The 12,353-nt window shown below is 37.2% G+C and overlaps 2 protein-coding genes across 3 annotated transcripts; one reads left to right on the forward strand and one right to left on the reverse strand.

The window, feature by feature from the left end:
- Positions 1 to 1,715: 1,715 nt before the first annotated feature.
- Positions 1,716 to 4,893, reverse strand: LOC147859772 (eukaryotic translation initiation factor 4B2-like). Of its 2 annotated transcripts, XM_087324503.1 has the most exons (3): positions 3,686 to 4,893; positions 2,246 to 2,582; positions 1,716 to 2,110 (listed from the first exon to the last, which is right to left on the reverse strand). In XM_087324503.1, exons 1-2 carry the CDS (start codon positions 4,819 to 4,821, stop codon positions 2,291 to 2,293), a joined length of 1,428 nt encoding a protein of 475 aa, XP_087180629.1. In that variant the 5' UTR covers positions 4,822 to 4,893; the 3' UTR covers positions 1,716 to 2,110; positions 2,246 to 2,290. The 2 variants fall into 2 exon arrangements, with proteins under 2 accessions (XP_087180629.1, XP_087180628.1); XM_087324502.1 differs by having other exon boundaries at positions 1,716 to 2,582; positions 3,686 to 4,892.
- A 2,697-nt stretch (positions 4,894 to 7,590) lies between these two features.
- Positions 7,591 to 10,588, forward strand: LOC147859773 (eukaryotic initiation factor 4A-3-like). The gene is made up of 4 exons (XM_087324371.1): positions 7,591 to 7,782; positions 8,722 to 8,828; positions 8,948 to 9,378; positions 9,779 to 10,588. The coding sequence occupies exons 1-4, from the start codon at positions 7,724 to 7,726 to the stop codon at positions 10,412 to 10,414; spliced, it is 1,233 nt and encodes a 410-aa protein (XP_087180497.1). The 5' UTR covers positions 7,591 to 7,723; the 3' UTR covers positions 10,415 to 10,588.
- The last annotated feature ends 1,765 nt before the right edge of the window (positions 10,589 to 12,353 follow it).

A 12,353-nucleotide genomic window follows, 5' to 3' on the forward strand; every position in this document is an offset into this window, starting at 1 on the left:
GGGTTTTGGATACTTTTCAATTGGAGTGTTGGCCATCACTAAAGCAAGTTGTGCATTGTTTATGGAAGCTCATGTGGTTGACGACTACAAAGGTACATAAAGGGCCTCTATTTTGTACGAGATGCTTTTTTATGAAGGTTGAAATATGATCACAAAACATATATTTTAATAGATTTTATCTCTATGATGTCTCAATCCATGTATTACAAACTAGACAATTTGGTCATTGTTCCTATGGTTGTGCCAAAAAGTGGGGACTTGCATAGTTGTAATGTGTTTGTATCAGTTAAGGAGCATTTGCATATGTTTCACATGTGATAAAGGAGTAAATGGTCACGTAGATTTGTCATTTTAAATATGTTGAAAGATAGAAAAAGTATTTGTAAGCTCAACTTTATCTACAAAGTGATGATCTAGGTAGTAAGTCATGTTGGTACTCATAACCGGAAGTTATAGATTCATGCATAATGATGTTACAAAGGCAAACTACAAAAATTGAGCACAAGTCGGAAAGAACTGTCTATCAAGACAAAATCTAAAAGGATACCCAACCACACATGTATGCTTGTTAGCACCACCATTGAAATCAGCTATTGACATGGTTGCTATCATAGTCTAGTGAATTTCATGTTTTAATTGATGACTTTAGCTTTGTCCTCAACATTGCCTGCTAGTACATAATAATTCACAAATCCAAAATACTCCAGAGTGTAGAAACCAGTTATTTTCAACCTAATAATGTATATAGTATCTATCCAATACTCCAAATCCTTTATAGTTAAGGGTCAAGACCTGAACTCTATACATAAATATTTAAGGTTATGAGCCTAAAACCCTAATTGCATTAACTCTAAACTGAATACTCCATTAACTCAAAAGCCCGATTTATCAACGGAAACACATGATTGGACTATATATAACTCAAGGAACTTATGTAGTACTTGATGCTCCATGGTCATTTACATTTGACTTCAATGCCATCACAATGATTGGGTTACCATTGCCCAAGTTTGCCACAAACCTCAATAGAATTGATTGATAAAAACAAATTGCATTGCCCTTCTAGAAGAATTGAAGCAAATGTGCATGTTGACATTTTTGACACACCAGCTTGATTAATGTTACAATTTATCATTTATCACATTGGGAAAGGCATAAATTGTAAAAGTTTGCAAAGAATTTCTTGCTAGATAGTACGCCATGTCCTCTCAAGTTCCTGCTAGTGCATTCATAAGCTTTTCTCTTAGCAACAATTCTAAAGCTCAAAACATACATGTACACAAGATGGTATCATGAGTGACACTAGCATGTTGTAGAATTGACTCTAATTCTTATGTTTGAGAAAACATCATCATTGCAATTATTGTTAGCAAAGAAACATATTAATTTGTTTATAATCTACTGAACCGAAGTGACATTACTTTTAACTATCAAAACCAGTGGTGTTAGTAACTGTTAATAATGAATGCAGAACATAATATCTACTCTGAAAAGTTCATTGTCATTATGAAGTGTACATATACTTAGCACATTCATCGATATGAATATTCATTCCTCACGACGACATAAAACAATGCAAAAGACTATTATCCTAAATTCTATTTTTTTCTCCTTTTTAAATCAACAATCCATTTCTCAACCACAACTGTCTCATCATTACATATCCAACTCTTTAACCATACGACCATAAGAAATAAGATAATGAACATAAAATATCATGTTAAATTGACTCAACAGCCTCAAAACTCTATTAAAACTCTCTCGACAAATTACAACATATCGAGAAATACTTGGTACATTTAAAACATCCTCCTAAATACTTGGTACATATCAATAATCCTTGTACATCACGGATGATGTGCATCCTTTTTTAAAGAAAAAATTACTCCAAAAATCTAGTGTTTTTTTTCGTTTCTTTTCTTGCAAAGCCATATCTTTTTCTCAACCAAAATTTAGTCTTCTCATCATATACCCCAAAAAATCCTAAACCACTCGATAATCCCACTTTCAATTCAAACCAAGCTCTCTCACACTTTCCAGTGATGTGGCTTAATTATCGAAGCACCACCCCTTTTTGGTAAAATATTTAGCCCAAAATCAAGAATGCGCCCTAAAAATAGACTTCAGTAATGAACATATACATCTAAGGAAAAGTTAAAAAGAGAGAAATGAAGGAAAAAAAGAAAAAAATAATAAAGAAAAAAGAGAACTTGAGAGAAAATCATTAAAAAGAACTTTTACTTGCCAGAGTAATAAGATGATCTGAAGAAGAAGAACCTTATCATTCTTCTCACCACCGACCACCTCGTCGTTCCGGAGGAGGAATAACAGAAGGGCGCCCATTACTTGAGTTTCGAGACCATGCATCAGTTGCCCGACCATTTTCCTTCTTCTCACTGGACAAGGTGAGATTCTCAAGTTTCTCTTGTGATTGAATAAGCTCCGCTTTTAGTTCGGCTATGACTTTCTTAGCTTCCTCATCTTCATCATCATTTTCTTTCCCTTCGCATTCAGCTTCCTTTTCCTTGATTGCGTCTTCTATTCTCTTTATCTCTTCTTTCAAAGAAAGCTCTTCTGAGGTCCTGGGAAAAAACAATCACATAATTTCATTACATTACAGGGTATTACATATACACGCCAAAATCAATTTACAGTGAAATTACAACATGAATCACTTCCATTTAAAAATTTAGAGATATCTAATGTACTCTATAATTTCCCTCACATACTAAGATAGATTAGCTCTAATCTTTATTCAGATTCCATTTCCTGTTCTAATCTTTCAGACCGAAAACGTTTTGCGTAGCTTCAAATTCAACAGACATCTGATTACATATTTAAGCTAGGCAAATGCCTCAAACCTCTGATTTGATGATCATGTCTTATTTTTACTATTAAATAGCATTTTACTTCTAATCTTATTCAAAACTAATTGAGAGTATACTAATTATATCGAAGATCTTCTCTAGCTATATATGAGGACAAATGCACTCTAAACTTACCCCATAAAATAATTACTTCAAAATCATGTGAAAAAAAGTTTCCAATTTGTAACCAAACATTTTTTAACTTCAAATGCTAAAATAACTGAAAAAAACTGTAAAATTGTACACTCACTTAGAAACCCCCAAAAGAAGAAAACAACAACAGCTAAAAAGAGTAGGTATTTCCAGCAAAAATTACAAATTATAAATACATACATATATATTAGTAGAATACATTGAAAAATGCTTAAAAATAAAAAGAGAAGAATGCATGTCAAACAAATAACTGAGGAAAAATTGTAAATTATATACCAGTGATGGATAACCAGAAAAGTATACTAATTATAGTCAAGAAGAGATCATGATTTCCATACAGATAGCTAGAAAAGCTTGTGAGTTTTACAAAGACTAGCATCCAAACGAGTCACTTATGATCGCATAAACAGTTTTAGAAAGAACAGCATCCAAAAAGCAAAACCAGCAAATTTTCAGAAAGAATATCATCCAAAACTAATAGCATCACACAAACAACAATTTTACCATCAAAGAAAAATAACCAGCTAAGTTTTATGAATATCTTCATCCAAAACAAATCAACAAAAACCATCATTTTTTTGCAATTTAAGAAAATAACTAGCAAAATATTTTTCTACCAAGGCAACCAGCTAACCCAACAGGATTAACAACCAGAGACTAAATACCTGTCGACTGATTTCGGGTCTACATCGGTATCGAGATGCCTCCAATTCAACCCTTTTTCCTGCAAAACCACTTCTCGAGGCTTTGCTTCACCAAAAGGATTAATTTTACGGGCTGGTTTCTCTATAACCGCTGTTTCTTCAGAGGTCGGCTGATGCTCAAGAGGAGAAGGCTCTTCTTTTGCAACCAAAGGGGCAGAAGTATCAGAGGGTTGCTGGGTCCGAGGTTGAAGCACAAGGCGAGGCCTTTCTTTGGAGGCAGAGAGGGGGCGTGAACCATCTCTATCTCGATTCCTTATCCATTTATCTCCATCAGCTCCATCCCTATCTCTAGGGAGACCAAAATCCTTATCTCTATTGCTAAATGAATCATAGCTCGGGGCGACAGAAGACCTCTTTGCCGAGGCCCAATTCTCGACCTCATCCACAACTGATTTGGAGGTGTCAATGCCATTCCGAGCCGAGAAGTCATATTTGGATGAGCGCCGATCACCTGTACTGGCAGGAGCAGCAGGGGTGAATTTCTTCGAAGAGCCCCAATGGTTGTCCTCATCAGCCTTGGAAGAGGAGAAGTCGCCCATCCTCCGCCGCCCACCAGCATCATCATCATACCGCCCTGTGCCTCCACCCATACCAGAGGGAACAAATTTCTTTGTGGCACCCCAATCGTCGACATTGTCAGCCCTGGAGGGCTCATCTCCGGAATCACGGCCAAAGCCGCTCTCCCGACCGAATCCACCATCGCGGCCTCCGTCCCGATCCGACCTCCTCCCACTGTCTCTATCACCGCCGCTACCACGGAAACCGCCATAGTCACGGAAACCACCACCGAGGCCACCAGGAGTGATTTCTTCACCAGATCTATCGCGGGGTCCGGTGGGGAGCATCACCATGTCTTCATAAGTGAGACCTTTGGAATCGCTAAGAGAAACAGGTTTGGCTGCCATGAACTTGGCGAAAGGGACAGCCTGTGGCTTCTTCTTCTTCGAGGCTTTAGCGCTAGCTGCTTCACCTAGTGAAGGGAAAGCTGAGGCATCGACAATCGTTGGTAATGGTGGGGGCATGGAGGCCTCTTCTGATTCTGCAAGTTCTGCATCTGCGGCCCAAGCACCAGCTCCTCCCCATGATTTCTTCGACATAGCTCTAGCCGTGCGTAGGCTCTTCTTCTGTCCTTCGATGAACGATACTTTCTTCTTCTTCTTCTTCTTCTGTCTCTGTGTGACTCTGTGCGTCTGCCCTGTTTCTTTTCTTTCTATCTCTCTCTCTCTCTCTCTCTCTCTCTCTGTCTTTCTGCGTTCAAAGAAAGAAAACCACCACCGCTAGGTCTAGGTAAATGATAATATCAGCAAAATAAAAATAAAAATAAAACACAGATATTAGCAAAATTATTAATCATCAAAAGCTAAACATTCTATTTTATTTACGTTTCTATACCCCCCCCAGCTATTTATCTGTTCCCTGTTCTTTGCTTTTGCGTTTGCGTTTGCGTTTGCGTTTGCTCTTTTGCTCCTTGCTCCTTGCTTTTTTGCTCCTGTGTTTGTTGCATTTTGCTTTTCCTCTTCCTTTTTGCTTCTTTTTTGCTCTTTGCTTTTCCTGTTGCTTTTTGCTTTCCATATTTGGGGCTTTCCGGTAACCCGTGTGCGTTCTTCTTTTAGACACCCCCCCCCCCATCTGTCAGATTCTCTTGCTTTTCTTTCGTAGACAAAAGAAGCCTGGAATATCTCAACAAGTTCTCTTGGCTTCGCCTACACTCGTTTGCCATGCCCCCTGCTTGCTTTTTTGTTGCTTTTCGCATAGAGATTCGTTGCTTCCTAGCATCAAAAATCTTCTTCTTCTTTCTCGACTTGCATCCAAATGAAAGAACCCTACACCTCATGGATTTATCCTATATTTATTTATTTATGTTTATCTTTTTATTGCTTTTTGCTTCGAGATTTTTTATATTTGTTGCTTCTCTTTCTTATGATTTCTTGTTTTCGGATTTTTACTTTCCATTGAAGAGAAAAGAAAATCTAGCTTCAAATGGATTGTATTCTATCCGTGCCTAGTGTTGAACCCCGCTTGTGAGCTAAATCCTAATGATTTATACAAATATACTAAGCTCTATGTTCTATTATATCAATTCACTAGTCATTATCCATATATCATTGACCAGGTTCAAGTGTGGATAACAATCCATGTACATCCACAACGTGCCAAGTTGGATTACATGAATTTTTGAAGTAACATGCCAAGTTCCAACCAATCATTTTCATGGTGATTCTTACTAGGACTTGGTTTTATAGATCAATCTTATGCATAAGTTATAACTAATCGAACACTTGAAAATATTCGAGTTTAACTTTGTTCCTAGGTCTCATTCCACTATTGGATTCTCTTCTGGTGATAACACTCCTCTCACCGCCTGACTCTTGTTTCCCTGCTATAGGCCCCCTTCTCACTTGCTCCCTACACCCTTCTTTGTAGCACTACTTTTATACTTATTCTTTTACATTTTTATGGTTATTGAGAATTCTAGTCTTCTTGGAGCTAAAATCTTTAGTTTTGTTTACGATGTATTTTTCCTTATATCTTGTGGTACCTTTTCGTAACAACGAGACCCTCTTTTTAGAAGTAGCACTCCCCTCGCCACTATACTCTCATTCCCCTTCTCTAGGCCCTCTTCTCACTCACTACTTGCACTCTTCTTGTTGGTAGCTCACCTCTAACCCCTGACTTACTCTCTCTCTCCCACTATGTTGTCACCCTTGACACACCTCTCACTCGTAGATCTCTTGTCATTGTTAGGCTTTCCCCGATCCTTTATTGATAAATTTATTTCCACCTACTTCCTCACAGATACAATTGTTCTTCCTTGGCCTTCCTTAAACTACCTATATACAAATTATTGTTCCACTTTCTCCTTGCAACCAAACATGTCCCACTGCTGCCCATATAAGTTGTCTTGAAGCTCAAGACATTCTTGACACAAGTTAGAGCCTCACAAGCTCTTCTTCCTTCTCTAATTTGGTGTGTAGGGTTTAAGGTTTAGTGAGGACAAGGAAAACATGTTTAATGTTTTCTGTCAATGTTCTTGAGCACATTAAAATCTCAAAAAACTCATATGAATTGCCTATAGAAGTTTGAGACCCCCCCAACAAGCATTGAACATCCTCAACATGAGCCACAATTTCCCAAGCTTTGGAGACGTGATTGTGTGCAAGGACATTAAATTACAACACTTGTGTTGGACAAGCATGAAGGATCCCTAAGAGAAGAAAGTCGAGGGCTTGTTTACAACTAAGTTTGCAAACTTTATTTCGATTATTTTGTTCACACAAAACATTTTGATAATATCACGAAGTAGTTTGAATTTAACACAAGTAGCAAAAGCACATTGGTTACAATCTTCCTCTAGAGTAATGTGCATCAACAACAAAAAATCCAAAATTTCTAAAGTAACCACAATATATGGACAATGAATATGTGCATCCATATATACATATTACATATATCCTTCCATCGAAGGCACACGAGACATGGTCGGTTATGTGGTTCGATCGGAGTTGTGGAAGTCGAAGGGCAAGGGACCAATTTTCATGCACCAAGAGACAAAACACATGGGTTGTATCCCCGATCGACCAACGTATAGCTAACTCATGAATATAACAACTTGACAACCGAAGAGAAATAATCTCAACAATTTTCACTTCGATTGAAAGAACACATAACAAAACACATGGGTTGTATCCCCGATCGACCAACGTATAGGTAACTCACGAATATAACACAACTTGACAACCGAAGAGAAATAATCTCAAGAATTTTCACTTTGATTGAAAGAACACATAAACCTCCCCCCCAATCCAGAAATGAGCAAAGATTGCGTATGTGAATAGACTTTAGTTTTGGGTGTGTGTGAGTGTGACAAAGCCTCTGCATACTTCTCTCCTCTTCCTTTGCTCTGTTCCTCCACCATCGCCATCGCCATCGCCATCCGCATCTCCATCTCTCCCTTCTTTCTTCCTTCTCTTTCGAGCTCCGCTGTTCCTTCTTGCTTCCATGGCTTCTGCTTCAGATAGTTATGATCCTCAAAGCTTCGACGCCAAGATGGAACAAGCGTAAGTACTCTTTATTCTGTCTCCCGCACTCTGTGTCTTTCTAGATCTAGCTCGTTCTTAACGTAAATTATTATTATTCTTTTTGTGATTTTTATTATGATTTTTTCTTCTTCTGCCTTGTGAAGTGATAAAAGGACAGATTTCCCGCCAATTTGTGCCTTGGTAAAATTTGGAACCTTTCCCATGCTAGGGTTTTCGTAAAGTTGAGACTTTTGATATATTACAATTCTCGTACTTTAGAACCTTTTTTCATATAGGCTTCCGTACATTGGTAGAAGTAAGAAAATTGGCATATTAGGGTTAGATTTCGGGTAGTACAATTTAGAAACCTTTTTATGCTGGATTTTTATTTGTGCTGTTATAGTTTAGCACAGATGCTGGGTTTTTATTTGTGCAGTTGTAAATTTCAACCTTCGACATTAGGTCATCCTGTGGAACATATAACTCTTTCCATTAGGTCCTCTGTGTGCAATGATGTACTAGAAGCCTGTTTGTAAATTGTACGTTTTTTGGGTTTTGTGAAATAATGGATGTGCCACTGGCACTTTGTTCGGCAACATGGATCAATGGTGTCATACCGTGCAATGACAGCGTTTTGGGGGTAATATGTGGTTAAAATGGCTTGAATTTCAACGTGTTTGAAAACATTTCACCAGATTTTGTAATATGGATGTTTCGAAGATTTCAAGAAAAATCCGTAATTATACTCAGAACGCTAGCCAAAAATAATCTAATTGCGATAAAGAGTTCAGAGAACAGAACCTTTCCATTCAATTTTTGTTCTGCAGTGATAAGCAATTCTAACACTGTTCTGATGTTTTTGTTGTCGTGGTGAATTTATGTTCGACTAACATGAAACTCAACTTTCTGTTGGCTCCGAAAATAAGAAACATGTGTATACATATATATGTCAATAATGTACACATATTCTCTTTACAGTCTTACAGGCGATGGAGATGAGGTAAGCTCAACCTGGAATGAGGTATGCGAAAGTTTTGATGAAATGGGTCTCCATGAGAACCTCCTCAGAGGCATATATGCTTATGGTAAATCTAATTTCTTCTTTGATATAAATCAATATTGAGGATATATTCTCTCATATTCAAATAAAACCAATTTAAAAAACTAATTACAGCTATCTAAATAAACTACCTTGCTAATTTAGGTTTTGAGAAGCCGTCTGCTATCCAACAGAGGGGCATTGTACCTTTTGCCAAGGGTTATGATGTAATCCAACAAGCTCAATCAGGTACGGGAAAGACAGCCACATTTTGCTCTGGAATTCTTCAACAATTGGATTATAATCTATTTGAGTGCCAAGCACTTGTATTGGCACCTACCCGAGAACTTGCACAACAAATCGAGAAGGTAATGAGAGCTCTTGGTGACTACCTCCAAGTGAAAGTACATGCTTGTGTGGGGGGGACTAGTGTTAGAGAAGATATCCGGATTCTTCAAAATGGAGTACATGTAGTTGTTGGGACCCCGGGACGAGTCTATGATATGCTTCGCCGTGTCTCTCTTCGTCCTGATCATATCAAGATTTTTGTTCTTGATGAAGCTGATGAGATGCTCTCGCGGGGTTTCAAGGACCAGGTAAGGATTCAATGGACTATGAAATGTGAAATACGGTGCTATCACTATTGTTTTAATCTGTGATAAGCTTTTGACCGACTCTTCACCTGCCAATTATTGGACATATGAAGGTTTGTAAATCCCAAAACCTTAACACTAACCCTGAAATCTAAAATCGAAACACTAACCTTAACCCTTGTCCTAAAACCCAAACCTACCCATGCCCCATAATCCATACTCCGCAACATTAACGTTAAACCCAAGCGGTAAATTCAAACCCTAAACTCTAAAACCCATCACCTATACACTAAACTCTGGATCCTAACTATAACACAACTTGAAAACCCAAACCTTAAAAATTTTAAATGCTGAACCTAAAACCTTGAATAAAGCTAAACCAATCTTTATTTCTGGGATGTAGATCTATGATATATTTCAGCTTCTCCCACAGAAGCTACAAGTGGGAGTGTTTTCGGCCACAATGCCTCCCGAGGCGCTTGAAATCACCCGGAAGTTCATGAATAAACCTGTGAGGATCCTTGTAAAGAGAGATGAGCTCACCTTGGAGGGTATAAAACAATTCTATGTAGATGTGACAAAAGAGGAGTGGAAGCTTGACACCCTGTGTGATCTCTATGAGACTCTTGCGATCACCCAAAGTGTCATCTTTGTCAATACCAGAAGGAAAGTGGATTGGCTTACCGATCAAATGCGTGTGAGAGATCACACTGTCTCAGCGACTCATGGAGATATGGACCAAAATACACGAGATATAATCATGCGTGAATTTAGGTCAGGGTCGTCGAGAGTACTTATCACTACCGATCTTTTGGCTCGTGGAATTGATGTTCAACAAGTGTCATTAGTGATAAACTATGATCTCCCCACACAACCCGAGAATTATCTTCATCGTATTGGACGAGGTGGAAGGTTTGGGCGCAAAGGTGTGGCTATCAATTTCGTTACCAATGAAGACTTGAGGATGTTGCAAGATATACAAAGGTTTTACAATGTAACAATCGAAGAGCTTCCCAACAATGTAGCTGATCTTATATGATGATAAAAATTGTAGTCTATAGGGTTTGCAAAGATGTCTGAATTACTTTTCTTCGAATCTTTTTGTTTTGTTATGGTTGTATAGACATAAAAGTACAAAACAACCGATGTACTGTCGTTTCTATCTTGAGCTTTAGTTTTCTATTTGAAGGGATAGTAGATAGCTTTATCCTTTAACATTTTGGAGTGGGATATGGTGTTTTTCGTCTTGCTAACTTGACTTGTTTTTTATGACAAAAAAAATGCATTCAGTGTATAATTAATGGGGTAAGTGCCAGAGGTCACATTCATCCAATTAGATATATTGTTGTGAGACTAATTTTTATGTTTGGTTAGATTTGTGCTGACATTGTCCTCAAATGACTTTTGTATGGTTCCATCTTTTAATAATAAATTTATTCTTGTAAAGCTCATATTATGTGTGCTGAGAGTTTTGAATGCGCCAAGATCGATTGTGATGACCCTTGAGATTAATCGGTAATTAGTCTCCTAATAATCAAAATATTGAAGACCATAGTGAATGACAATACAAAAGGATGTGATTTGTAGCGCTAAGTTGCTATGATTAACAAATGTGATCCTTGATATCAAACTTTCAATGCTTTTAATGCTATAACTTGAAAACATTATTGACATGCAATTTACCAACCATTAATAGCAGTATATGATATCAGAAAGAAGGTGGATTGATAAAGAGAAAGACAAGGCGCTAGGTTAGCATTAATCTTACAAGCCATTGATTGCAAGAGCTAGAAATTCATGTTCATTGTTAACAATCTCTTCCTACACAACCATTATCCAAGGGGAACATATTAATAAGCAAGAGATAAAAGACCATTCTTTTGTGACAATTGTTAGAAGTTAAAGATATTTCCTTCCGTAGAGGATTCAATCATTATAATCAATAATTGAGTTTGATGGGTGTCACACCTGAGTAAGGCCTTCAACAACAAATTCACAAGTTATGAAGGAATGTGATAGGAGAAATTTGTTCATCCATAAGGACATCAATATTGTTAAGTGAATCTGAAGTGTGGCCTTTTTTGGTTGAGAGGTGCTTATTACTCTTAGTGCAAGCATGTATACCAAATAAAACAAGTAAAGGTTATAGACAGCGGTACAAAAAAACTATTACAATTAATCAATGCATAACTCCCAATGCTTGGTGCTGGTTTGGATCTCTAAAAGCTAATAGATTTATGAGCATTAAATTTTATGTACGTTGATTCAAGTTTACCTATACACCAACAATTTTGTAAAGAAACTGTTCACTTTAAGAAAGGCCTTACAAAAAACACTTAATATATACTGTATTGCATTAAGAAGGCAATGCTATTCAGTTCCAACAAGACTTGGATTGTGAAAGTGAATTGTAAAGTCTCTTTGCAACAAAAAAGATGACATTTTTTGACAATTAATACAAGTACATTAGATGCATTGTATGAGACTTATGGAACATGGCTCCAAAGCATGAACTTTACCACTATGACCACTATGTTGTCATGGTTGTCCAGAAATCTCAAACATTTTGCCTAAGTGAAGATTGTGATCTATAGGAAACGCTTATGTCATCTCAAGTTAGTAGGGAGCGTTTATTGGAAGATCATTTAACTTAATCTTTAAGATAACTCACAACTATCAAGATCTTATACTATTGACTATGACCCAATAGAACCTTTTTGAACAATGTGTCTCTTGCTACACAATTTGAATATTCTTTGATCCCAACTCATCCAATATTTTTAACATGCAATATGTCAACCTAGGTTATGGGTTTGTAAATAGTCTAAAATTTAATTTCTAATATAGGATAAAACCAATGTTTTTATATACAACGATGTTGTTCAAATATATACACTACATGTACATAGAGAAGGTGAGAGACTAGAATCATAAAAGGTTCACAAATCATCCACCAATGAGATATATCATTTACCTAG

This window comes from Azolla caroliniana, unplaced genomic scaffold (assembly GCF_043228905.1).
Source record: "Azolla caroliniana isolate FFs.n. ecotype wild unplaced genomic scaffold, voAzoCaro1.0.p SCAF_9, whole genome shotgun sequence".
NCBI classification, from domain to species: domain Eukaryota; kingdom Viridiplantae; phylum Streptophyta; class Polypodiopsida; order Salviniales; family Salviniaceae; genus Azolla; species Azolla caroliniana.